The sequence below is a fragment of the Trachurus trachurus genome, assembly GCF_905171665.1.
Source record: "Trachurus trachurus genome assembly, chromosome: 12".
Taxonomy (NCBI): Eukaryota; Metazoa; Chordata; class Actinopteri; order Carangiformes; family Carangidae; genus Trachurus; species Trachurus trachurus.
Window position 1 is genome coordinate 12,524,277 of NC_139908.1, and position 27,259 is coordinate 12,551,535.

The 27,259-nt window shown below is 41.5% G+C and overlaps 2 protein-coding genes across 5 annotated transcripts; one reads left to right on the plus strand and one right to left on the minus strand.

Annotated features, from left to right (window-relative positions):
• Nucleotides 1-3,356: 3,356 nt before the first annotated feature.
• On the minus strand, nucleotides 3,357-9,183 carry LOC310994659 (inactive phospholipid phosphatase 7-like; the record flags this gene model as incomplete). Its single annotated transcript, XM_083983428.1, has 2 exons — nucleotides 3,357-4,001; nucleotides 8,637-9,183. The coding sequence occupies 2 exons, from the start codon at nucleotides 9,181-9,183 to the stop codon at nucleotides 3,613-3,615; spliced, it is 936 nt and encodes a 311-aa protein (XP_083839554.1). The 3' UTR covers nucleotides 3,357-3,612.
• A 505-nt stretch (nucleotides 9,184-9,688) lies between these two features.
• Nucleotides 9,689-23,398, plus strand: fam78ab (family with sequence similarity 78 member Ab). 4 transcript variants are annotated; one of them, XM_083983432.1, is made up of 3 exons: nucleotides 9,689-9,882; nucleotides 12,142-12,445; nucleotides 18,442-23,398. In XM_083983432.1, the coding sequence occupies exons 2-3, from the start codon at nucleotides 12,183-12,185 to the stop codon at nucleotides 18,965-18,967; spliced, it is 789 nt and encodes a 262-aa protein (XP_083839558.1). In that variant the 5' UTR covers nucleotides 9,689-9,882; nucleotides 12,142-12,182; the 3' UTR covers nucleotides 18,968-23,398. The 4 variants fall into 4 exon arrangements, with proteins under 4 accessions (XP_083839558.1, XP_083839557.1, XP_083839556.1 ...); XM_083983431.1 differs by lacking the exon at nucleotides 9,689-9,882 and adding an exon at nucleotides 11,021-11,297; XM_083983430.1 differs by lacking the exon at nucleotides 9,689-9,882 and adding an exon at nucleotides 11,809-12,031.
• Nucleotides 23,399-27,259: the final 3,861 nt, after the last annotated feature.

A 27,259-nucleotide genomic window follows, 5' to 3' on the forward strand; every position in this document is an offset into this window, starting at 1 on the left:
TGATCTGTGACTAGTTAAATATAGCCGAACACATTGCAAAGATGGTTAAATCTAACAAGTTCACATTGCATTAAAACAACAGTGGAACCCTGTTCATATTTTACCCAGTAAAAATTGATAAATTTGGTTTAATATAAAAAAAAAACAGTTGTTCATTTATCTATTTATTTAGTCACTCATATTCACTTCATTCTCAACTCAAAAATGGGGCACCTGTATCCTACAGTCTTGAACCAACTTGCTTCACTTCACAGGGCTCCAGACTAACTCTTTTTCCTCCGAACTTCTAACCTAACATTTTTGGAGCGCAAGCAGAAAATTTCAGGGTGCACATGTGCAAAGTATATATTCACATTTTCTTTTCATTCATGATCCTCACACACCTTGGCCTGCACACCTGTAATGACAGATTCTTTGAGTCGTCCCTCCCATGTTTCACCAGAGTTAAAATAAACCTGCATTTGCACTGGTTGCACAAGTATGAACAATTTACATGCACTGCCTCAAATTTTAGGGGCAAAATGCACCCATTTAGAGGCAGTCTGGAGCCCTGTCAGAAAGTTGTCTACTGTGAACACCACAGCCTCTACTAACAATGACAAAAAAAAAAAAAAAAAACTTTTAATAGCATTGCCAGCAGCCATGAAAAACACCAGGTGAGACTGCTTACTGGAAACACATGAGTGCAACCAATCAGATTCCTCTAGAGGGAGCACTTGTCTTACCGTTCATCAACCATCCTCTTACAGGCTGCAGATGCTGGCTGGAACAATGAATTGTCATGTAACAAAAATATGTAGCCAGCATGGATGTTTATTAAAGACCATAAGTGAATTTCATTTTCATGCAGCTATTTTTGCAGAATATCAGCAAATACAATTATAAGCTTGCAGGGCTAATTCTTTCCCGCATGAAGAAACATTTCTGAATACACTTCAGATGGGAAAATACAAATGTGTGGTAATCACCACCAGGGAAGCTGTTTGGTGTTGTTCCATGCACAGAAATACACACCTGCTGCTGACTAGACTGAGATCAGTGGCACCTGTAAAATTTGTGATGTCTAATGTTATCTCTCATCTATTTTATATTCAACCAAGTGCACGACACAAACAGGACATGTAGACACAACAGTAGGGAGTGTGGTGTCTGTTGATTCAGTGCATGTGGAAACAGGCCTCCGAGCACTATCAGCACTTACTCACTGGGATATTTTGGGTGCATGTTTTGCAGAGCTTCTAGAGTCCTTCATATTGGCGCCTAATTCAAACAAACCTGGATCTTGTAACAAACTGTGTCCCTTGTGTTTTGCTCAAAAGCAAATGATCTCGGTTGGAATGAAAGCACAGAACCTCAGAGAGGAAAGATGTTTTGATTTGCCTTGAGAAAGCGAAGGGGAAAATGCCTAATGCAGCTTGATAACTGTAATGTTCACATTTTGTGTAGCTCCCTCCCTGTACACGATTCATTAGTTCCTGACATCAATGGTGTTTGATGCTCAGGATACCGTATTTCAGTGCATGTCTTCATTTGCAAAAAGAAAGTAGTTTCTCTCAGGAACATGTGCCTGCCTTGTCAGCACTTATCACTGTTTCTGTCTTTGTTTCTCTGCACGGCTCCATTGCAACAAGTTCAAAAATAACGATGGAGGAATATGGTACAAATGTTCCTCAGATGTTTTGCCAACTTATTCCGATCGCTAACTATGCACGCAACAACCAGGGAACGTGATCTCTGAAAGCTTAAGATATTCATTGTCTTAACCGTCTGACTCTCTCTGCTACAGAGTATTTTATCGAAGCAGTTTCGGTTCCTCTTGTTTGAACTGTTTCAGAGGCACACGCCACTGCATCGGTGTCGTTTCCTGTCATATCGCCTGTGGCAACAGTAGTGTGACAGGAAAGCTGTGTCTAAGTCTGTGAAGACTCTTAATGCAGTCAGAAATACTGTTACACTAGCACATGCATGTTTTTGCAGTCTGGGATCAAATCTAAGTCAGGTCAACAACTTGATATAAAAATCATAGTAATTCAGTTACTAGGCAACCATATGGGAAAAAACCCCCAGAAAAAATATGTTGATAACCAACCACTGAAGCGTAATGTCGAGTGAACACTGCACAGTGAAGAGCTCTCTTGTGGAGTAGTTGCACAGGAACTGCCAAGATGTAATAGTGGATGTTTTTTTAGATTGATACTCCATGTGAAGTGCATTGTTTTACCGTGCAGTAAGTAGAACATGTTTATATTTATTTTTATTTTATAAGCTGCTTTTAAAACTGGGCAGTTTAGCTTTGTATAAGATTCGGCTGGTTTATAAACATTATTCAATAATTTATATTTACAGCTTTTTCCTCATTTTGGTTGGAAGGTAGTGTCCACATTACAATTTAAAATACAAGACATTCACGTTTTATTGCCAGTCCACCTCATTTTATTAATAAGATGGAGAAAAACAAAGTAAAAACATGAAATACGGAACAAACTGAACTGATGTTCACAAAACTGTATTTACACATCAAACCAATGCACTGAAACATTTTTGCTGCAAAGAAAAAAAAAAACGCAGGTTTCATTCAAATGTCCATAAAAAACATTCAAGGCATAAACTGTTAGAAACTGATACTTCAAACATAATATTTTTGCTTTGCAGGCTTCAGTTGTTTCTTAGGGCATAGAATTGGTGTCACAGACTAACCATATTCATCTGCTAGGCAGCAGCCTGCAATGAAAGAGCTGAGGAGCAATAAAGAAAAAAGAAAAAGATCTCAACTCAGTACAACATTCTGTAAATGGCACGTTGAAGGAAATCATATTTGAATCTGTAAGAAAAATATTAAATTCTATGCTAGTGTGACATTTGGTTTAGACAAAAATAAGTTTGTATTTGATAAACATACAGTAAAAAGATCAGAAATACACAAGTTATCTTCATGCCAATTAGCAACAATGTGGAATATCCAAACAACAATCACCTATTTTAGTATTACAGCCATTATTACAGCCTTACACCAAACTCTATTCAGTGTTCAGCAAGTATTTCACTAGTCCAATGTAAAAGAAATGCATTTAGAAAAACAAAAGAGAAAACGGAAGAGGTAACAGAGGCGGGAAAAGGAAGTCAGATGGTAAAGAGAAGGAGGCACACAGACTGAAGACAGAAATCATTGAATAATAATAACAAACAGAAGTTGAGTGATGGATGAATGGTACCAGCTTTCATATTGTATGATAATCAGAAATCGAAAAAAAGAAGAAAAAAAAATAGAAAACCTGGAAAAGGAATAATTTCACCAAATTGTTGCCAGTTTACTATAGCCTTCTTTTTTTTTATTTTGAAGGAGCAGTAGAGGTAAGTGAATTGGGATTTGTGAAGCATTGTGAAGACATTGTGAAGACACTTGTGACTGTGAAGACATCTTGTGATGTGTCTGTTATGGACATTACATGCAAGGCAGCATCTGCATCAAGATGTTAATGCTTCTCTGTTCACAAGTCTCAATAAGAAGTTTAAAATTTGAAAAACAACATCCCTACCTACCTAAGTCCTTCCCACTGTGGTGTTAGTGTGTTAAGTAAGCCTTGTGTGCTAGCATAGCCTTACATCAGGAGCTCAGAAAAAGGGGCTCCAGCTGAGTGTGCCTATGGAAATAAGAGTCTGACAGGTACTTGATGAGAGCCACACCGTCTCCATCAAGCTGAAGTGGAACATGCCCAGTGCGAAGCCACACACCATGTCAGTTAGATGGTGTTTCCCCAGCAGCACCCGTGACACGCCCACCAGAAAGGCCCACAGCACCAACAGGATGCGCAGTGGCACGGCCAGGACCAGGTGAGACAGCAGGAACTTGGAGACCATGGCGGCTCGACTGGCGTGAGCGGCAGGGAAGGAGTAGAAGTCCATGGCGACGCAGTCCATGAAGCCTGGTGTCATCTCCCAGGGTCCTTTGCGCTTCACCAGCCTCTGGACTCCAGCCACGGTCATCACATCAAGGATGAGCGCTGTCACAGACAAACAGAAAAGTTGGATCATGAGGACTGAGAATACATTGCAAGCTATGACAACCAATACAATAATAAAAAAAAAACACCACAATTAATAATAAACATTTGAGATTGGAAATGGGTCCCAAGTTGGCCAGCTTACTTGATATTTTTTAAAGGGCATGAATCACTGGTTTATTCAATGGAAACATATAATATGATGATAGCACAGAGCTACTAACACAACTGTAGACCCTGTTGACCAGGTCTTCTGATGCAATGTAGAAAGTCTTTATATGGAGCAGAAAAAAAGACGGAGCACTTATATGTCAATCGGTTTCTTTAGTGACCAGGAATAACTGATAAGGCATACAATACTGAGAAGCATGTGCTTTGAGTGCACATACCAGACATTTGCAGATGCCTTTTATAGCTCCATAGCACTCCCCAAAAATATCCCAACCATTGCCAACTTTAAATTTTGTCCAAGTCTTCCATCTTCTCACACACACTCACACCCAACCCTGCACTAAATAACTGCCAGGTTCTCTGACATATTGGTTGTGCTGCCCTACTTCTCAATTCCACTTGCCCACTTGCCGTCCTAACGGGGCCATTATTTTAAATTCCATTACAGCTCCTTAAAGAGAGGGCTGGTGAGGAGCTGTTGTTTTCACGAACAGTAGGGGAGAAGGAAAAAAAAAATCAAAATACTAAAGGAAGAGATGGAGGAACAAAATCGAGGTGGGCAGACTTGTAAAAAGTGAAAAAGTGAAAAAGGCTGGTGCAGTCCCATGGTGCCCTGTGGCAGGCAGTTTCTCCAAAATGACTGAGGGGAAGCTAGGCACACAAGGTGAGCCAAGCAATGACACATCATATTGTCAGCTGTGAGGGCAAGTCGGACTGTGGTGTCCAACAAACAACGATGACTCAGTTAGTCTTTGCAAATTGGTTTGGCATCATCAACATATCAAATGGCAAAAGTCTTCAAAATATGTGGGGGATTCATTTCTGCAGCTGTTTTCAGGACAGACAGCCCAACTGCAGTCACCACAGTGTGAAAACACATTTGAAGTCAATACCCGGTCAGCCAGCAAGGAGCTATCGATCAACAGTTAGTTTTGAGCAGCCACAGTCGAACCCTCTCCGTGGATAAATCAGATCCTCGGTGCTGAACTCAGGCTGACTACTCAATGGGGAATCTGCTAAAACTGCAAATGGGAACTCCACCTCCAAGACGTGCAACAGGTTCGGTCAGATAACTTGATCACGCTGCTGCAGATCAACCAGCGCTGTGAAGGAAATGCCACAATACCCACTGTGTTTCACAGTACCATGCTATGATGGAGCACTAGCACAATGCCAATGCTTTGCCTTATCAGAGTTCCTTCTTTCCCAATACAGCACAAATGAGCTCAGCCTGTCACTGACTCACTGTGCCCCAGAAATAATTTGCATACAAGATTCACTGGATGAAATTACAATTACAATTTATGCCAGACGCACATGTCATATAAGGAGTAAAGTAATGAGCATGGGCTACAGTCATATCTGGGCAGAGCACAGATAAGCAAAGGTCATTTTAAAAGGTGGCTGTGGTTGTGGTTGGAGGAGAGTTTGGCACTCCATGTGTGACCTTTTCTAGTTTTGCTGCTCTTCTAATTTACTTTTAGTTATGTGTTTTTTTTAACCCAGCTGAGATGATGCTGTCTTCTAATTTTGGTTGTCAGGATACATGAATCTATGGTACTGCACACATACGTATATAGAAAAGCAGTGTTGGTTGTGTATTAAGTAAGAAAATATGTCTCTTTAGCTCCATAATGTTCACTAACCAGACACTAATTTAGATTCTTTGCCATATTTCCTGGGAAAGTAAAAACACTGAGGATTTAGAGGACAGTTCTGACAAAGATGCATGATAATAGCAGTGTTTACTCGCATTAAAACGTATCGATTAGTGCATGCTTTAATGAATGAATAATCTTATGGCCAACACAAAGCAACGAGGTGCACACTGGTCAGCCACTTGAAAAATAATGATAAATTCAGATCTATCTGTTGCACAATGCTTAATGAAAAATTAATGAAAGCCAACAGCTGTGTGGGCACGGCCTAATCATGTCTGTTTGTTCCTGTCTCCATCCACCATGCAGGCCTCCACTACAGCACAGGGAGCTGGGCATTCAGAGCACATCAAAACTCTGCATCATTTATCTTTGCACAACTGGTGATAGCAATACTATTAATATTGCTGCAGTCTCTTCTGCCTCCTTGCTGCGTGAATATCTACATATGCATAGACTTGTGTCTTAAGAGCGCTTATTTTCCTTGCTGGTGCTGGCTCTGGTCTCCCTCTCTTGTGTCCTCTGTAATGTTGAACCATCACTTCCCCTGGTTTCAGAACATCTTGCCAAAGGACTGCAGCTGAAAAATTGCCAGCTGGCACATTTTTAGGTGTTAATTAATACGTGCTGTCCTTATGAAATACATGAATGAAATGAAAATGAATAGACAGCAAGAATTTTTGGACTGCACCTTTTTTTCTTGATAAAGAAATGACACTAAAGCCAAGGTTTTAAGGACTATGGTTCTGATGTGTGATGCATTAAGAGTCTGCATTAGCAATCAGCTCACTGTCACACTCAAACACACTAAAACTGCAAGTAGGCTACAGCAAAAGCCATAAAGACTCTTAATGTAAGTGAACTGCACTGTCATTGCTGATATATGTGGAGTTGCTTTAAAGGCCTCTTTCAAACATAGGTTGATTAATCAGTGTAAAAAGGACCTGGACACTTTAATACCATTTTGATGCCTGGGATCAGTTACTGCAGTTGTTTATATCTCCTCTACATTTTGAGAGAAGTTGCATTTTTCTAAGTAAACATGGACTTTTTGAGAAGTGCAGAGTAATTAGGTCACTGGAGGAAACTAAGTCACACAGACAAAGAAAGGAGAAAACACCAGAGCTGGACTCCAGTGCAGCTGATAAGGGTGGGAACATCGTCAAGGTCTGCTTTTGGACCATCTTCAGTTGTCTTGTAAGTGTGTGCCTACACTGTTTTCAAAACACTATATGGGAAATATTTCTGCACTGCACAGTTCATATGGGATTAACAGTGGGCAGTATTTAACCAATCTAGACAGGCCAGTCTGCAAGGAAAAGAAATCAGGAGCAATAAATATTAATTTCCCAACTATTGTTTGATCTGCTCGTAGATTTTCTCCCGACAGATCTCAGTGGACTAGAAATTATCCCGGACCAACACATAATGAACGAGCATTTGTTCCAAACACAAAACAACTGTGTCCCAAATCCAGAGATTTGCTGGCTTCCAATCAGAGCTCAATGTTGCCACAGACGGGGGGATTTGTATTGCTTTTTGGTCAATAATCTGTGCGGGTCAAGACTGTGCATGTGTGTATGTACGCGCACTTGCCTGGGCACAAGCACGCACCCCCATGGTCCCCCAGTCATTCTGAAAAAAATCAATTTCGTGTCATCTGCCATTTGCTGCAGAAATATGTTGAAATAAAATGTGCAGTGCCGCTGCTTCACACTATTATTACCTCCAGCAGAGACAGTTCAATACTGGACCAACAACAACAACAACAACAAAAGATCTTTTTTTGTATGAACCCACAGAACAAAACCTTATCAAGAAAGGGCTGTTAACAAGCTTAATGTCTCAATTTATTTGGCAGCGCCTTGAAGTGTTTGAAAAACCGGTTTGCTTCTGAATGAGCATTGATCAAAAGCTGCTTGTTTTGCAGCTCAGACAAGAACTTTTGTGTGATGCGACTCATTTAAAATGAACAAAAACAAAACACAAGGCTGGTCAATTTCTGTGACTGTAAAGCAATATGGTCTTTGTCCATATTAGATTGCATTGTATCACTATGTTAACAACAGCAAAATGACTACAAAAACTAAACAGAAGTTTTGAAAGATGATGATGATTGACAGGTCATCCATTATAGAGATACTGCACTGGATTGCACGAGAACACGAGGGATGAAAATGTAAAGAACGTACAGAAAAGATGCAACATAAACATCCTTCTTGAATTCATCATCCTGACTTTTGTGCAAAACTGAGAAAATGTTCTGATCTTGCAAAGTTTCAATCTGTCACTTTTCTCTGTTTTTAAGGCACAATCAGCAACATATTGAATGTGTCAGTCAAAGTAAAGATTAACAAATCCCACATTGTATTATGCATGCGTGTGTGTATGTGTGAGATGAAAACTCATATCTCATGATGGGGATTAGATGAATCTAAGTTGATTTATGGATCGTAAATCATTTATATTGCTAGTGAAGCTGTTAGCAGTCAGTTATTTTTTAAGGTTGTAAAGATCCTCTGGTTAATTAATCATATGGTTTCAACTAATAAGCCATTTATAAAGGAAAAAAGGGTTGCACCTTTTAGAAGTTGAATAAACCCTTATGGAAATGTGATTCTATGTTTTAAGGATTGTGCATGGTTGGCACAGCTCAGTGGTTTCCCAGGTGAGAATAAAGGTGGGTTCTGGTGGTTTGGTTGTTGACTTGTTCACACAGCCATAGCCATGAGAAACATGCACTTCATGGATGAACTGTTTGTTTGGGGCGGGCTGATGATGATGATAAGTGTGATGTTGCATTTACCAAGCAGCAGGTTGACCAGGACCTCTTGTCCAGCCAGAGTGTTACTCCTCGTGAGACACACGATAGTGCCAATGATCCACGTGATGCCGTGCCCTGTGAGCGCCAGCAGGCCGACCATGGAGCGACAGCCTCCCCACGGGGACGACGTGGAGGCGCACACCCCCATGCGCTTGGACAGACAGATGTCAATGGCGAGGAGGGAATTCATGGCTATCCCCTTGAATGAAGGGTTCAGCTGCATGCAGTCCTCCTCTGGCATTCTGCTGGGCTCCTTCCTGTCCTTGCTGCCATTGTCGGCAGGCTCGTCACTCTGCTGGCTTGTTTGATTCTTGTTTTGACCCGGTTTCTTCGCGCTGCCTCGGCTCACAGAAGGGCCACCGCCGTTACCACCGGCACCAGCACCAGCACCGCCGCTGCTGCTGCTGCTGCTGCCGCTGCCGCTGTTGCTGCCGCCTCGGGGAGGCTGGTTCAAGGACATGAACTCAGGTCTGCTCAGGACGCTGTTTCTCTCCCGCGTCCTGGATCTCGCATTGTAAGTGGAGGGCATGTTTGGATAGAGGCTAAGTTCTCCTCTGTGGCTCAATAAGCGATTGCCAATCTCCTGAAGATAATTCAAGTGGTGCGAGTTCACCACGGCGGTGAAACGTCCCAGGATAAACCCCCCCACCAACCAGCGCTCCCCCTCCTGTGGCCTTAATAGATATATTTAGAGCCTCTGGAATGTGCGATGGCCATGCTGTTTATACCGTGTGAGCAGGAGAGAGTGCACTGAATGGCATTTGCCTCGGCCAATCCAGAGAAACCCGATCTACAGCATGGAGATAAAATAACAACATCTCGTTACGGCACAGCGCAGCACGGATAAGAGATAGAACCACAAGCTCAGTGTGGAAACGATGCAAGAAATACGCAAGACATGGTGTTGTCATCTTACCCTGCGAAGGGATGAAGGAGCTATGAAGCGCACAGCATCACTTTAAAGCTCCCCAGCAGCCTCCACAAGAGCTTCAGCGAAGAAGAGGGGGAGGAGGGGGGGACTTTAGTCCCGTGGCTGTAACGCGATGCAGGAAAAATCCTGAAGAAGTTGAAAGTGAGCCAACAATCACCAACAAAGAGAAGGTGAAGACGAGGCAGCGAGTGAAGCGGTGGGAAGCTTCCGTGCGGATTTGACGTAGTTTACGCACGGTCCCGATTCAGTGTGCGCGCTGCGCCGCGCTGCGTTGGCTGCGGAGCGGAGTTCTCCAAGGTGCTTAAACAGACAGCGGCGGGACAGAGGGAGCTGCTCATCACAGGCAGCATGTCCACACGTCCTACCGCAGAGCTGCCACACTCAACCACACACATAAGACTGCAAGTTGCTTTGTAGTGCACACTGCATACATAATATGCACGTGTTGTGGTTGTTTCGAGGCACATAGAACCGCTTTTATGAACTAATCCCCAATAAATGACTGCACCGAATAAAATATAATTATTAGACCATATGGATTAGCTATTGATGACACTGATCTGATCAGAACTGATCCAAAACCTCTTTGCACACATAAAATAAAATCAATAAAACGTATGGCAATTGATGAAGTTGTAGCCTGTTACTCAAACTGCACTGCGGCTGAATATTATGCAGTGATAAGTCTAAATAAAATCAGATAGCCTAGGCCTAATTAAAGTTGAGAATGTGGGGTATATTAATACTAAATTATATTAGATTGTGATATATTATTTATAACGAAATTAAAACATTGATATTATTTCATTAGTAAGCTACACCACTACTACTGGCTGATGATAATGACAATTAACTATTATTATAGTTATTATTAATTCATTGATATTATCATTAGCATATGGTTCTTCTATTGTTCGGCCACTTAAATTGTGCATATTTAAAATGTTACAATAGAAGCCAATAATCCTCCGTATGCCATGGACTATATAGACTGTATTTAATTCACAGCCTTTTCAACGGGAGATTCAATAACTTGCTCTAGGGCAATTTTACCGCACCCAACCTAACATACAGTAAACATCCCCGCCTTCATTTCCCAGCATGCCCTCAGCTCAGGGCGGAAGTGTCGTCTCAAAGATACTTATAGAGCCGCTTCCCCAGGCAGCTGAAATAGACCAATGCGTTGCGGGGTGAACCTGCCGTGGCAGCGATGGGACGAGCTCGGAGAAATGACAGCTTGTGCAGGAATTTAGGCTGAAGTGCATCTCTGCTGCCCCCCACCCTCCTCCTCCTCCTCCCCGGTCACAGTCAGAGGAGGACCGCCGCCGTGGGCTCGCTCCAACTAACGTGACTATGCGCTGGCAGTTCTCCCTCCAGAGGCGCTATGTTGTTTTTTATATTTATTTATTTTTAATTTTTGTTTAGAATGGATCCGGTGAAATGGGTGCTAAAGTTGACCCGGCGGTGTCCTCTGGATGTCACGGAGCTCGACTAGACCTCAGTGCATGTGGAAATGCTACCTCTCTCCGCGGGACGGTGGAAGCCTTTGCAGCGGTAGACTTGGGGAGAAATAACGGGAGCCGGCGTGAAGGAGATAAAGGAATTATACCTCTTTGACCGAGGGACTGTGGCGAGGCGAGGTTCACTGTGAATCCCTCCGGGACTTCGCCCTGCTGAAGACACTGGACACTTTCCAGTGAACTGTTTTATAGGTAGACTTCTTTTTCTTTTCTTTTATTTTGTGCATGCGTTTCCGTCGGTTAAACGTGAACCACAATCCATGCCCATGCAATACATGGACCTTTAATCCAACACTGATAAATCGTTAAATTACACTTTATTTATTGAGATGAACTGAGGCTGCTGCGGATTAAATGCACACTATAGGCTCAGCTTCACATCTAAGCTGCCGCTTGTGGTTTCGAAACTGTCCCGGCTTCACATTTGTCACCAGCTGGATATAGAGAGCTTTAACCATCAGATAATATCCCGGGGATTAGCCACTAATGAAATAAAAGCATGACAATACGACACCAAATTGTAACCCGAGTAGTTTTTTGTTAATTATTTAGCGCGTAATTAACCTGGACCTTTTTACGCACGAGGCTCTAGTGGATGCATGTCGCCGGAGGATCAAGTTTTTTTGTGCTTTTCTTTCTTCTTTTTTTTTTGCAATAGAGCACATTTAAGAGGCAGCGGTTAGTATCTTGGCAGCATGAAACCATCAATGCACGGATAAAGACAGTTGTTGCACCTGCACTTGTTTGGTGAAGTTGAGTTTGCGCACCGGAAAGCATGCGCTCCACAAAGATGAAGACTTTCTAAACCGGCCTTGTTCTGCTGTTGCTTCTTCTTCTTTCCTCAAAGTTAATTTGGATCCGAGTTGCATGGCTTTTCTTCTTCTTTTTTTGAAACAGTCCCCTGTGCATAAACAGTTTTTATTCTGGTAAGCTTTTCTTTTTCTGGGGATGGGGGGAAACATGATGAGGATCCAACTGTGGTGATTTTTTTTCTTCTTCTTCTTGCTGTTTCCCATGCGTGTCTCTTCTCCTCCAGACCTCTGGACGTTGTTGTGGATTGTGTTGCTGTTAAATGCAATGGGCTGTATCCAGAGTATCAGGTGTAAGCCCAAGAGTTTCCGAGACAGTATCATCGTCCTGGAGGTGAACACTTGCATCGATAACAACCCCACAAGCATCGACGAGTCCAACAGCGTCGTCCTGCGCTACCGGACACCGCACTTCAGAGCTCATGCCCAGGTCCTGGTGCCGCCAGTGGCCGGCCAGGAGACATGGACCATCGGCTGGATTCAAGCGTGCAATCACATGGAGTTTTACAATACGTATGGAAACAAAGGGATGTGAGTATCATGGGCTCCTTTTTACTGTGTGTACAGGCGGTAGGTGATGAGCATGTGGTGAGCACATTGGGTTTAGACTCCCCATGGGGTATTGGACCCTGGCAACTGAATGGAGCCTTTTGAGATTTACACACAAAACAGAGAAAGGTTTGCCAAAAGAATATTGTTGTGCTTTGATGTTTCCCTCTGAGTTTCTAACAGGAATCACTGAGGAGACAACAATTACTATAATAAGTGACTCATTTACCAATTACTCTGCTATTAAGTGATGGATATTAGTCTGTGATGCCATTCACAACTCCACTGACAGATTTACATGTGGCTCCACCTGACCAAACCTAAGCTCTACAATTGGAGAAGTAATAGTTGAATAATTAATTGATGGTCATCAACTGATTTAATGTTGATCAGCTAGGTTAATGCTGATTAAAAAGGGCTTTATCTGAAAAGATATGGAGAATATATGTCTGAATTTTAGGCCTAGAAATTCTACCGTAAACAGCTGTTGATATTAGGCTGTCCTTGTGACACCACAAGAAGAAGAAACCCAGCTAGAGTAAAGGAGGCTTTCATTTCCAAACGGAGACACGTTTTAAAACGTCAACTCCAACCACCGAAAGAGAAGTTTTATGTCAGTGGACGTTCCTGGGCTGGAATGTGAGAGTGTTGGAGTTCCTGTTTTTTTGTATCAAATGCAACTCTAAAGTGGAAACATTATTGAGTAGTGAAACTTGGCTTACTCCGCATCATCCTGTGGTGTGTATTCAAAATATTACACATTATACAACAGTTAGTTCCGACCGGTCCCAACCGAGCAATTTGATTGGACAACGAGACATTCCATAGTGCTGATATACAGTATAACAGCACTGGGACTTTTCACAGACATAATCACTCCGCTGTTCAGCTGGACAGGAGCTAAGTCAGAGCCAGGCTCCCCATACAGGAGCTGCCCCATCTCTCTGCTGCTGCTGCTGCTGCTGCTGCTGCTACAGTTTTAAACGGACCTGAACATTAAAACCTGGACCTGACCTGGTCCGTCTAATTGGAGATAAATCTCTACTAAACACGGCTGGAAAAAAATCGCCGCAGGGGCAACTACGTTTTGACGGTGATGTGTTTTGATATTAGCATTAGCTGTTGTTAGCCACGTAGCTCAGCTACTTAGCTTCAACTGTGTTTATATTGATTACATAGCAGATAAACAGATGTAATACGGTATCGATAACGTCTCTGTGTCTTCACGCTGGTCCTGTTGCTGCGGTGCTAATCAGACACGGGCTCAGAACCAGAACCAGCACTGGAAGCAGCTCGGTGGAGAAGCTTGTAGCTAGTAGCAAGCTAGTATGAAATGTTTATGTGTTGCCTGGCAACAGCCTTGTCTCCCTTCCAGTTGCGGAACTATTTCTGTTGGCGGAGCCAAATAAATGATTGAATAAACAAACAAATCATAATCTCTTGTAGTTTATTACTGTTCTAAAATGCGCTCGTAGCACTGTTGTATAAAAGCAATATCACACTCGAGGTCGTGCTGTTGTACTGTATATCAGCACGGTGTGATTATCTGCGGCACTCGGCCTGCGGCCTCGTGCCTACGACCGAATCACAGCCGTGCTGATATACAGTACAACAGCACTCCCTCTCGTGTGATATTGCTTAATTAGCTTCTGTTGTCAGGACGATAATGTTCACAGGAAAGAAAGATAAATGGAGTTGTCTGTGAGTGTTTTTTTTTCAATCAGTAGCTCTGCTGTGTGCAGCATGTGGGCCTGTGTCTGCAGGCTACAAACTACTTCAAAAAACATGACAGATATGGGAGTATAGGACACTACGATGAAACATAGTTGTTGTGACCCGCCTCATCCCTTCGCTTGTCAATACAGTTATTTTTGCACCAGCGGTTATTAAAAAGACAAACACCAACAAAAGCAGCTGTAAAATAGACTCGTATCACTGGGCGACTGCTAACAGGTCGCTTTCGCTTTCGCTGTTGCTTTCTTTCTCTCAGTGCCTGCATGTGTGTTGGTATAAATGTTATACAAGTTGCATATCTTATATACCCGTAGTAGGCAAACCACAAGCCGACGTGCACCCAGAATAAGCTTTATCTGTGGGCACTGCAGCAGAGGATGTTTGAGTGCTGCACGGCTAAGATTAGAGACCCAGTCCCCCTCCCCGACACCTCCGCCCCATTATGGCCCCACATGTCTGTGTATGTGTGTGTGTGTGTGTGTGTGTCAGTGTGCGAGACATGGTGAGAAAGTCTGACCAAGACATGGTGAGAAAGTCTGATCAATGCTTTTGTGTTTACAGTCATTGTCACTTTCATCCAAGCTGCACTATTGTGTTGTGAATATTTATTCATTTAGCTTGGTAAATCTACATCTTTATGCTCTTCTGTCTTTTTCTTTATAAAGAAACACAGAAAAAAATCATCCAATCATGAAACATAATAGACAAAAAGCAGGATGGTTCTCAATTTTGAAGCCCAAAACCTAAAAGTGGAGGCTAATTCCTTGTCTGCTTTTCTTGACTGTGCGCAAAGTTGAAGAATAAACCAATTAATATTTAGAATTTCTTCTAAGTGTATCATGTTGTGTGAAGTGTAACCAATGATTATTTCAATTCTTGATTAGTCTCCTGATCATATTCTAAATCAATTAGTCAATAAATCATATGTCTTGTTGATCAGCAACACAAAAACGCAGAGATATTCACTTAATTATGATGTAAAAGAGACGGTTCAGTTTCTGTTGATCAAGCAATCTATGAACTCATTGATCATTTCAGCTTGATGTAAAACAGACAGTTCAGTTTCTGTTGATCAAGCAATCCATGAACTCATTGATCATGCTCGAAAGAGATTCTTTTCAAGATCACTCACACACAGACACACACACTACTAACAATCAGGCTCCGACATGTCGTGAACTTTAACTCTAAAGTTACAAATGCTGCTTTGAGGGTGGGTCGCATCGTTTTAAATGCCACTCAACAGGATTTGTCAGCTACTAAAGAGGAGGTGATTATGTGCTTTACAGCTAAATGACACAACTGGTATAGTTGCATAAATGGGAAATGTCAAAATTAAGTAAAAAAATTAAATAGTCAGCATTACAGGCAAACCACAGGGACAAAGAGGAAGAAGAGGGATCTCGATTTGGAAGTTACCAACATGGTTGTAACAGATACAGCATATATATAGTACTACACTGTATATAGGGGTGTTGGAATGCACCCACCCACCTGTGCTCTAGTGTTTGCACAGGCAACTCCCCCTCCGTGCTGTGTTTACATTATTTTGGCCGTCCCTGCAACTTACATGCTCTAAAACGTACTTGATACGTTATCATATTCTATTCTTAAAGTCATTAAACTTCTTCTTCCCAGCACAGGCGGATAATGACAGAACTTCAAGGCCATTTATTCTCGACGTTCATTTCTGAAGTCGCTCTTAGGATGCAAGAGATGAGGCTGTGCCCGCCGCTGATGCTCTCATACTAAGTAGTTTCTTTGATGCTAATAAAATTGATGGTAATAAAACCTAAGTGTGCCGTAATCAGACAGAACAGACGAGGGACGGTAATGTGGGCGATTTCTCGGTTGGCTTTTGGTCGATGTGCTCATGATTCTGGACACATTTATCATCCCTCTCCTGTGTTTCTGAGAAGCTTCACTGAGGTGAAGTGTTGTAGGTTTTGGGACAGTATGTGTGTATTTATAAAACGGACATGCACACATGCGGTTGCACATGTTGTGATAAGGTGCTGAGACGCCCTAAAAATGTAAAACTGCTAACAAGGTGGCTGGGCAGTGTGGTCATGTCGTATTCTGCTCACACACGCAGTCACTGTTGGTGAGGATGAAGCATGCTGTAATTGGATAATTGATTGCATTGCTCCTCCATTTCTTCACTTGTATTTCAACAAAACTCGACTAAATCTCTCTCGTCTTTATTATGTCTTATCAACAGAAATGTGTTGCTTCAAATTGCTTGGCCTTAACATGCAAATAAATGTGGCAACACAGCTGCAGAAACCGGAAATGAGCTGCATTTCCACACTGCTTCTGTTTGGCCATGATCAAACTCTCTCAGTAAGACACCGCTTCTCTATTCAAGCTGTTTGCATACACCTCTAATGACTTGTTTTCAGACCCCAAGGCTTTAATGTTTTAAATATCACATATTGTTTTAGGCTTAAGATAATATTGGTTCATTAATCATTTACTAATGAGCTCTCAGTTTTGATGTATGGAGCACAGGGCTTATTATAATTGGAGGTTTAAAGTCACAGGTGAAAGTGAAATTGTTGGAGCTGTGTACTACAGCAGTGGATCACAACCTTTGTATAAGCCTTGACATGTTTGCTATTATATATATAGTATATATATTATTGGCTTCAGCACCATCATCTTTAGATAACAATTAACTATTTCTATTCATATATTATTTGAAGCTCTATTTCAGCCATTTATCCATTTGTTGTGGTGACTGTCAAGACTTTTTCTGTTTACTTGCTAATTGGCCTCATTCACCATCAATTGCAAGCGACAGTTTTCTGTTGTTACGTTCAATTAATGTCATGTGAATGTATTCCTAAATACTCCCGTGTTGAGAATCGCTATAGTTGGGGACATGCAACATTTACAAAAACTTACATGTTTTCAAATTTAACGTTATTGTGGTTCTGTCACACCACATACTGCAGACCATTTGTCTGTGTCAAACAGGAAGTGAGCCAAGTCTCTGCATTGCGTTCACCAGTTGTGATCAAAGTGATCAGTGGGTAGATTACTCCATGTTGCATGTGTGTGCAGTCGACTCTACTTGACGTCCTTCTTTTCTTCGCAACCCTGCTATTTACACTTGCAATTCTCTGGCTTTTGATGTTTTTTTTTCACCATGACATTTTCACAGCAACTGTCAGTTTACCTTCCAAACAAACTGACTGGGGTGTTTAACTTTTGATGTGAAGTACCACCTAATGAAGGGAAATAGTTACATATATTGTGCACAATGTGCTTGTGAGGTCATATTGTCTGTACAGTTGAAAGCAACTATCTAGATACGTTTTTTGTGTATGTGGTTTTGGAGTCACTTGAGTTCATGTCACTGACAGAATGGATTGCCGCAAATTGTTTTGGAGGCATCATTTGAGAGGATTAAATGATTTTTCAGAAAAAGGATGTACATATGCATACACATGCACACAGCCATTCACGCACGCACGCACACACACAAGGGCTAGCTGATATCATGCCTGACATGCTAATCTCACCCCCTGGGTGAATACATAAATCACAATGTGAGTCCAGGCCAGGCAGACAGTCAGTCATGTGGCTGTGATCACACTGTTATCTCCTCTGTTCTGCTGGTCCTCAGCTTCAGGGAAAGAAAGGTAATCTGTTTCCTGCTGTGGGCAGAAAATCAATATGTGGACAGACCAGAGGTACCGGGTCACTTAAGCCGTTCAGAGCCACCCGCTGTGCGTGTCCCAATATTTTATTGTTGTATTGTATTTTCCCTCTGCAGTTTGAAATTTTGTGGAAAGCGCCGACTGTGAGGCTTTGAATGAACTTCTTGCATCTGTCATGTGTTGTTGGATAGACAATGACATCAAGGTGGAGATTACTGAGGTGCAAGGAAGCCTTTGGTATGGTTCATTGTGTCAGAGCTAAACTTTCAGGGTAAATCCAGTTCATTACATCTTTGACGCTATTTTTGTAGTTTTTTCCCATAATCTCTGGTACTGATAGAAGGGTTACAATACTGATTGTTGTTATAGCAAAAAGTAGTAAGACAGGTCGACAGGTCGTAGACATGCAAGGTATTTGGAGAATAAAAGAAGAAATCCAATGTGTCCACAAGCTTTTTATACAATCTTATTGCAATATCACCAAAAGATTCAAATTGTGACAAGTTCTAATTATCCTTTAATCTCATTAACCCTGTAATGGCCATTAGCTCTATTCCTGATTTCCTGTCTTACTTCCAGGTCGAGTTGGGAGCTGCCCGACCTGCGTGACAGGAAGATCCAAGCCATCAGTGACTCGGACGGCGTCAACTACCCATGGTACGGCAACACCACGGAGACCTGCACAGTGGTAGGCCCCACAAAGAAGGACAGCAAGTTCACCATTAGTATGAACGACAATTTCTACCCCAGTGTGACCTGGGGTGTGCCGGTCAGTGACAGCAACGTGCCTCAGCTTAGCAGCATCCACCGCGACCAGAGCTTTACGACCTGGCTGGTGGCCATCAACCAGGCCACCTCAGAGACCCTCGTCCTGCAGACAATCCACTGGAGGATGCGGCTTCACATCAAAGTGGACCCAGAAAAGCCTCTGGGTCAAAGAGCCATTCTGAACGAGCCCGTGGCCCAGGAACAGCCGCAAATCATGGGCAAGAATGAGCCTATCCCATCTAACGCCATGGTCAAGCCCAATGCCAATGATGCCCAGGTGCTGATGTGGCGGCCAAAGAGTGGTGACCCCGTGGTGGTCATCCCACCCAAATACTGACCTGTTTCACTGACCAGACTGGCCTTGGATACTTTCACAGTATCATCTCCTATGTTTTCTCTTTCTTTCGTTCCTGCTCTTCACCAGCTCTCACTGCTTTAACCCTTCTTTGACATTGGTTTTCTTCCGTTTCAGCCTCCTTACTCTTCTCTCTTACATTTTAAAACTACTTAGAGAGAAAACATAGAGACAGATAAAACCAGCTCTGGAAAAAAAAAAAGACCAGCTGTTGCTAGGAGGCTAGTTGAAGATACAGTACTTTTAAAACTGGAGTGAACAAACTGCAACCATTCTACCTTCAAACTGGGTCGGGTCTCACTGTGCTAAATGAAGTCATTGCAAAAATATTAAACAAAGGTATTTCTTTGTTGTTTTTTTAATTTTATATTTTGGCTCTTTGGGTCAAGTGATACGAGGTTTGTGAGTGTGGGTGGACTGGAGTATTTACATGACCATGTTTGCACACATGCTACTATATGGATATGCACAAATGTTGTGTACATATATAGTTGTGTTTTTATTTATGGGTTTGGAGAGAGTGCATTTACTTTTGTTGTTTTGTTGTTGTCATGTGCTTCACATGGCGAATTGCATTGAGTGGCATACTAGATTTTATTTTTTTGTTTCTTTCTTTTTCTTTTCTTTTTTAAACATGCAAGACATTCAAATCCATGCTGCCTTAAGTTTACATTGCTTTCCACTGCAAACTTTTTAGCCTTAAACAAAGTGCAATGCAGTATTTTGCTCATTTGTCCCATCTCTTCCAGACTGTTGGTGCTGGTATGTGTGGGTTTAGGATAGGAGTGACATCACAGAAGAAGAACCAGGTCTGAAATTTAGGCTTCTTTTGATGTTAACTTGCATTTACCTGACAAATGTATTGTCTAACAAGTACAACCAGCATTTTGTGTAGACACAACGATACAACCAGGCTAACTGGATGTGTTTCAAGTGCATTATGCAAGAGAAGAGATGCTCTGTGCAGACAGACATACAGAGAACACCAGTGAAGCCAACCCTTGTCGATAGCACTCCGGACATGAAACTATGTGCAATAACAACCTGAGCAAAAGGTACTCAGAAGCAAAGTTAACCTCATTTCATTCACTTGATATTTAGTAGTGGCGGTTGTAGCATTTAATGTCAGACAACATGTTTTCCTTTCTCTGTATCAGTCCACCTCAGGGCCTCTCTTTCACTTCCTTCCCTTCTCTTTTTTTCATCCACCCTGCCTTGCCACAATGTGTTTGCAACAATCAAAACTTTAAATTAATAAGCGGTCACAAACAAAGGAAATAACGTTTCTTATACTTTTCTGGAGTACAAGAACAGTAGGATACCTTCTGTGCACAGCCCACTTTGTCATGCACTCATCTGACAATCATACACATTGTATTTATTATTGTTGCCTTCCTTTCTTCCTATATAATTTAATATCTCTTTTTTTGTGTCCTCTAGTCCTCCTTCCTTTCATCCTCTCCTTTGCCTCCCCCTGTTCTTTTTCTCACTTTTTATCTGTTGTCGAGGCTGGAAAGCAGAGCAGGAGGCATGCAAGTTTGATCCCAACTGCTCGCTTGGCATATAGATGACCCACTTCCCCGCTTTGCCAGTTGTAGCACTTGCTGTAGAAATGTGGGGCTCGTCTCTCTTTATTTTACCGCCAGCAAATGTGAGATTGAGACACGCACACACAAAAACAAACAGCTCTGCTCAGCTAAATACCAACATTAAATGAAATATTGCCTATTTAAATGTTCATCTTTGAGCATGGCTGCAAAAATGAGAACTTTCTTTTTTTTTTTTTTTTAAATCTGCTAATGAGCTCTGAAAGAGTTTGTTCTGTTAATGGCCAGTTTTTCAGAGGCTTTCGGAGCTTTGTTGCTTTCAGAGGCTACAAACATTTTTGCAAGTTCACTGTGCTCACCAAGTCCCTGTGTTTTGCCTCCAACCAAAAAAAAAAGAAAGAGTAGAAATTTGCATGCAAGTCTGATCTGCTCATGTATTTCACAAAGATTTGTAGGCTGCTGTTTCAGTGTATTAGCATCTCCTTACTACTGACTGAACAAAGCATTCACCCTTCACACTTGGTTCAGATCACATTTCTTTGTGTCTTTTGGGATATTCTGTATGTTTTACTGTTACAAAACTGAATTTTTGTGTGGCTAAACTCAGCTGAACTTTCATGTGGCTGATACATTTTTCAACCAAAACCTTAAAGGATTATTCCAAGATTTTGGGAAATTATGCTCATTTACCTTCATGCTGAGGGTTATGTGAGAAGATTGACTGTATTGATTGAAACTGCTATGTCCATAATGTTGAAATATTTATTTAGCCCTGACTGAATTGTTACCCAGATTAAATCAAATGACGTGCTGGTTCACTAGAATGACAGCCTCATACTAATCTTTGGAGAGTTAGCCAGCCAAAAGGCTCAGTTGATATTCTAATTACATTCTACGCCCATACATAGCTACATCCGACACTGCTGCTCCACTCAGTTCATGCGTAACCGTGATAGCCTCTCTGCTCTGGGCCGGGTCCCAGGGCATCGTAGTGATGGGTGAAAGGAGAGGGAAAGTAAGAGGCTAGTTGGGGACTGCCGTCATAATTAGATCTGCTGTGACACACTTGCATGCCCTAGATGGACTGAACTGTGCCGAGTCGTGCTGCGGCGACACAGCGGGCGAGCTAGAGTCATGGGTGAGGTTCAAGTGAGGGCAAATGGCAAAGGTCAAGGGGCAACGTGTCCGTGTGGGAAGAGCTGCCACATTCTGGGACTGAATCTTAATACAGGTGGCTGTAAGGGAATAAATATAAAGGTGACAACAAACTGAATCCATTTAGAAAAACCAGAGCTCATGTTAACGGCTCAATGACATTTCACCTAACCGAGCGTAGGGACGCTTTTGTAGCACGGACTGCTTCGTAATGTCTTGCTGTGACCTATGGACGGTATTCAATCTGGACTACATGTAATGTAATTAAACCTTGACACGCAGAGGCCTGCGTTCGCAAGGTGTGTGTATGTGTGTGTTGTCATGTGAGTCTGTGTTAAATCCCATTGGAGGGATTTAGGGAGGACGAGGAGTTTCACTGATGCTCTTCTGCTGTTGTTGAGTCATGATTCTCTCTCTCCCCCCACCCTCACACACACACACACAGTGCAGGAAAGGTTACGCCCTTGTCATAAAACAGGGACACAACTCGGCCTCACAAACACCCATGCACACACAAACACCCCGAGGGGGAAGGAGCAGACCTGGCGTGGTATCTGATTGTCACAGCAGTGTCACATTGGCAGTGTGAACTCATTTATCAGCCATGCACGTGGACTGTCTGAACACATGCACATGCTACAAAAGCCATATACACAAACACCTTTCTACGCGATACATGTATCTCTGGTGTCGATAAACAAAGGTGACGACATTTTTATATTGAAAGAGAAATTGAAGTGCTGAGGCCAGTGAGACGGTGCCTGTGGACTATCAACATTTTTTTGGCGATAGGAAAGGGGCGCTAATTGTCTTCTGTGTGTGTCTGAATCTGTTAGACTTTGTGTAAATGTGTATTTTATATTCACGACGCAAAACGACTTCATAAATGCTTTATGCGCTTCCTTAGCTAAGCCACAGAAAAACAAAACAGCACTTTGTGTGTTTGTGTACGGAGGACAAAAAGTGCCAAAATTGGACAAAGCCAAAACTATGCAGTGTAATATTAATTCAAAAACCTCTTGGCACTTAATAACAGGCCTGTCTCAGTTGTTTTTGATAATTATTTATAGCATCTTTAGCATATGTATTTCCAGAGAAAGATCAAAAATGCTAATGTAGCCATGTGGGACATTACTTGTTGTCGTGTTTTGTGCTTGTATGGCTGTGCCAAGTGATCAAAAGCCTCCTCTCCTAAACCCACACCATTACAGTTCTCCTGAGGGCTGCTACTTTTGCTGCAGCTCTTTATGTAGTTATTAAACCCCCATGAGACATCCCTTTATTTATACCAATAAAACATCCCAACCTCACATACAGGACCACCTGCCTTCATTTCCTGGCTTTTACTATTAGTTCCATCTTGTGAAGAAGAGGACAATGATGTTCTGCGAGTCAGTTCTTGTTGCCGTTTCCCTTATTTCATGGAATAAATAACGTAACAGTGTTTGAAATACAACCCCAAATGTGGTACGTAAGATACTATGAGCAACTTGTGTGTATGTTTCTCATTTTGTTTGGTTTGTTTTCAGGAAATACCGCACTGAAATAGTTAAAGCAGTATGTGTTCTTGTGTTCAGCTTTGACTTTTACACCAATACTTGAAAATGGGTCACTTCTGGCAGATATTTAAAACTGTGAAAATGCACAACATTGGGGAAACAACCCCAGGAAAAATATATAAAAAGGTTTTTTCATGAATGAATAAAATGTACAAATGTCACCTGTCGTATCTGGTTTTCTTCTGAGGTTAAGTCATGTATGTCTGCAGTTAATATTATAAGATCTTGTAATATATTTTGAGTCACAAATGAAATATTTCAGGTTTCCTTACTAGTCTGATTCATATATAAACCTATACAACAAGTTCCCTTTGCAGTCCGTCAGATACACACCACATTTCTTTCCTTAATGTATGTATCTACTAGATGTCAGGCTGGTTTCTTCTCCAGACATGCTGGGCTCTGTGTTCACTGAATTTGCAGAAACCAAAAGGACCAGATACCCTCTGAGTCAGGACAAAGAAATGCAGTCTCAAGTGCTGAATTGGAAAAGCTTGAAAGCCTTCACGCATATGATGCGCCCTGAGGCTATACACATCCACTGCTGAGCACATGATGCACTGTATGTCGCAGTCAGTCAAGAGATTTCTATAGCATCACAGGGGATGTAACTGCCTAGTATACGCCTCTTTTTGTTGAAGGCAGTGATTGAAAGGAATAAAGGATGAAGGAAAAGAATGAGTAGGGTGAAAGAACTAGGTGAAATCAAGAGAGAGGATAGAAGAAGTAACAATATAGAGATTCTTACAAATACCTCCCATCCTGCATAAAAACTGCCGCAATTTCAAAATGTATTTGTGTAGATTACGAACTAGGAATTACAAGTTTACTTTGTTTTCCATAAGAGATAAAGATGGCACTATTCTATGTTTTTTGGTTGAAAAGTGAAATGACGAAAACTAACAGTGTGTAACTGTGTTCATGTATCTGCCGTCTCTGTCCCATGTGTGGTGCATACATCTTTCAAAACAAGTCACTAACATAATAGTTTAATTCATAAAAGCACTCAGTAGTTTCCTAAAATAGGATATTTCGCAAACAGGAATACTGCATTTGATGGGAACTACCTTCAGCTGTGGATTAATACACATTTGGTGTGCTAGTAAAGATTTACAGCATAGGGGATTGACATGATTAAACTGTGGTTATTATAGGGTCAAATCAATTTAATGTCAGTTTGTTGACAAGGGGAAACGTATCCAGAGACTTTCATAAATTGGCGGTTAATGTGTGTGACCCTGATCTGTCAAAATGTATGGACTATCTTATCAAAGGGGAAAAAAAGTTATAAAACAGATTAATTTCTGAGAATCAGGGCTACAGCACATAAGATTAGGCACAATAGAGCTATAACTAACTCTGTGTGGCTTAGGAAACTAGTTCCTTCCCACTGGCACACAATCACTCAGTCAAAGGAATCAGAATGTATGCATCCGGATCAAGTCATTGAAATGCAAGATGGGTACACACACAGGTATGCTGAACAGCGATGATAGCGGGAGTCTTTTTTTCCCCCACCCCCTTCTGCACTGCACCTCCATTATAACTCTCCGCGGAGTTCTCAGAGGATTGCAAAAGTGCTCTGGTGGGTTCCTTAATTTTCTGTTCATCACTTGGTACATAATATCACCACGTTAAGCACGTAGGTAAGGGCTTAAAATTAATCTCCGGTCTACAGCATGAGCAGGGAGCTGATATTTTCTCTCTCTGCGCACCAGCTCAGAGAACCGCTGAAGATATAATGGAGGACATTGACTCACAAATTTTAAGACAAGCTAGGGATTTAGCCACCGGTGGCTCTAATGAGAACTGTGGGAACTCTGTGTTAACAATGAAGAAGAGGAGATAGGGAGGATGGCTTAAAGTGATACTATACTTTGTTTTAATGGCAAAATTCTTGGTTATACAACGCAGCCGAGTCCTGCAGCCTGGATGTATCTACTTGTTGGATTCATTTCCAGACCTGTAGCCTCTAATGTCTATGCTATCCTTGTCACATTCCTGAGCTGCACATTCACAGCTATATTTACATGACTCTGGAGTCTGTGAGTATGTTGCAGTGTCTCCCTGCGCACATCCACCTGTTCATATTTGTAATACCAAATAATCACTGCACCACTTTATCTTTGGCACCGGACGTTACTATTAATACTCACAGGACTATTACTATTACAGTCGCAGCAGGACTCCATCATTCTCTACAACAAGTCCTAAAATACGTAGACACTTGTTTATGTCATTTCTAACCTTGGACACAAACTGTACCAGCAGCAGGTGTAGCTACCAGACAGAATTGGATCTTATTGGCCACTGATCCAAAAAAAGAAGAAGAAATTATTGTGTCACCTCATTTGACTATATGATGTTTTTAATTGGAGCAGGACTTGGATACGAGCAAGTACAATTATTTCAAGTCACCTCTGCATTTTTGGTGGAATAGGTTGTTAGAAAAGATGGAGCAGATTTTCTTCTAGAAATGTGGGAGGGTTTTATCTTTGTGAAGGCTGATCTCGGGATTATTCTAGGGAGGTTTTTGAAGCAGGGTTTAGAACTTTATTTTGCTAAATAAAATACAGAAAATATAATTTTGGTGAGTGAATATGAGCTAATGTTAAAAAACAAAAACAAACAAACAAAGACCCTTGTAATATAGTATACCACATAAAATGCAATTTCATACCCGTGTTACGGGCACAAGAGCCAGAGTATTAAAGTACAACAGAAACCCAGGGGAAATCATATTGTCTAGAATTATTTATTTTGACATCACATACTGTACTTTCAGAAGGGTAATTACCAGTAATTTCTAATGATATACAGTAATTAAGTTCATATGACTCGGACCTGGCAGAAAATAGATGTCTTCACTAAACAATTTATGTTTTTGCTAAATCAATACTTTTCTGTTATGAGATGAGTTTACTGTAGCTAGCAGTAGTGACTCTAATGCCTCAGCTGCAATTACATACATTTTTTAAACTATTACAGCAGAGAAACTATTTAAGACTTTTCTTAAATTATACTTTTAATACTGCCATTTTGAGAGCCCTCAATATAACACTAAAGAGTTTTCAAAACTGCAGACAATATTATGTAACTTACTTGAATCCATTACAGCAGCAAATCATTATTATACTTAAGCCAGGCACTCGCTTTGCAACCACTGTGGTTATATAAATTGATTAGACAACACGGACACCAGTGCTACATCTGGACTGTCACTCTAAGTTTTTGACAATAACTCCTCAATATTCAGCTCAGAATGAGGCAATTTTCCATTTAAATTAATGATGGCCATTAAACACTGCACATCCCACAAGCTGGGACAGGGGTACTTATGGCCAACCTTTAATTGCCATTTGTGTAATTACAGCATGTGATGTAGCTGGATCCCACGCCTCCCACACTCTGCCAAAGGCTTTTGTAATAAGCCCAGACATCACAAGCAGCTCCTGAGGGGAAGCATCCAGAACCTTTACACAACTATAAGCTCAACTACTTTATGCAAAGTTAAAGTGCGCTCCTCGTCTGACCAGCGCTCGTCTGGTTCATTATTAATTACTGTGAATATCAATGCCTCCACTCACATTAATAAAACTACCTTATCGCCTTATGTTTTATAATTTATGTCTCTCTGCGCTCAGACACTCTTGTGGTCATGTGTTTTTTTTTCAACTGTTGAAGAGTGTTCAATGACGGAAGTCAAGAGGACATGTGAAACATTCTTTGCCTTAACTGAAAACATGGGTGTGGACGGTCATGTCCTGTCATTCCACACCACTGTGCCATGTATAGCACCTCTATTTATCAACACGCACCAACAAAAATATGACAAATTCTAGTCAAGGGTTTGCAAATTGTAATGGGTTTATTTATATAATAGTTAATTTGTAGATCAGTTTGAACCTATTAATGGGTTGTTACACTGATGATTTATTATGGGTATTTCTCTTATAGTGAATTGTAATTTCTGCAAGTATAAATGTTATTAAGCAATTATAAATGAATTTATT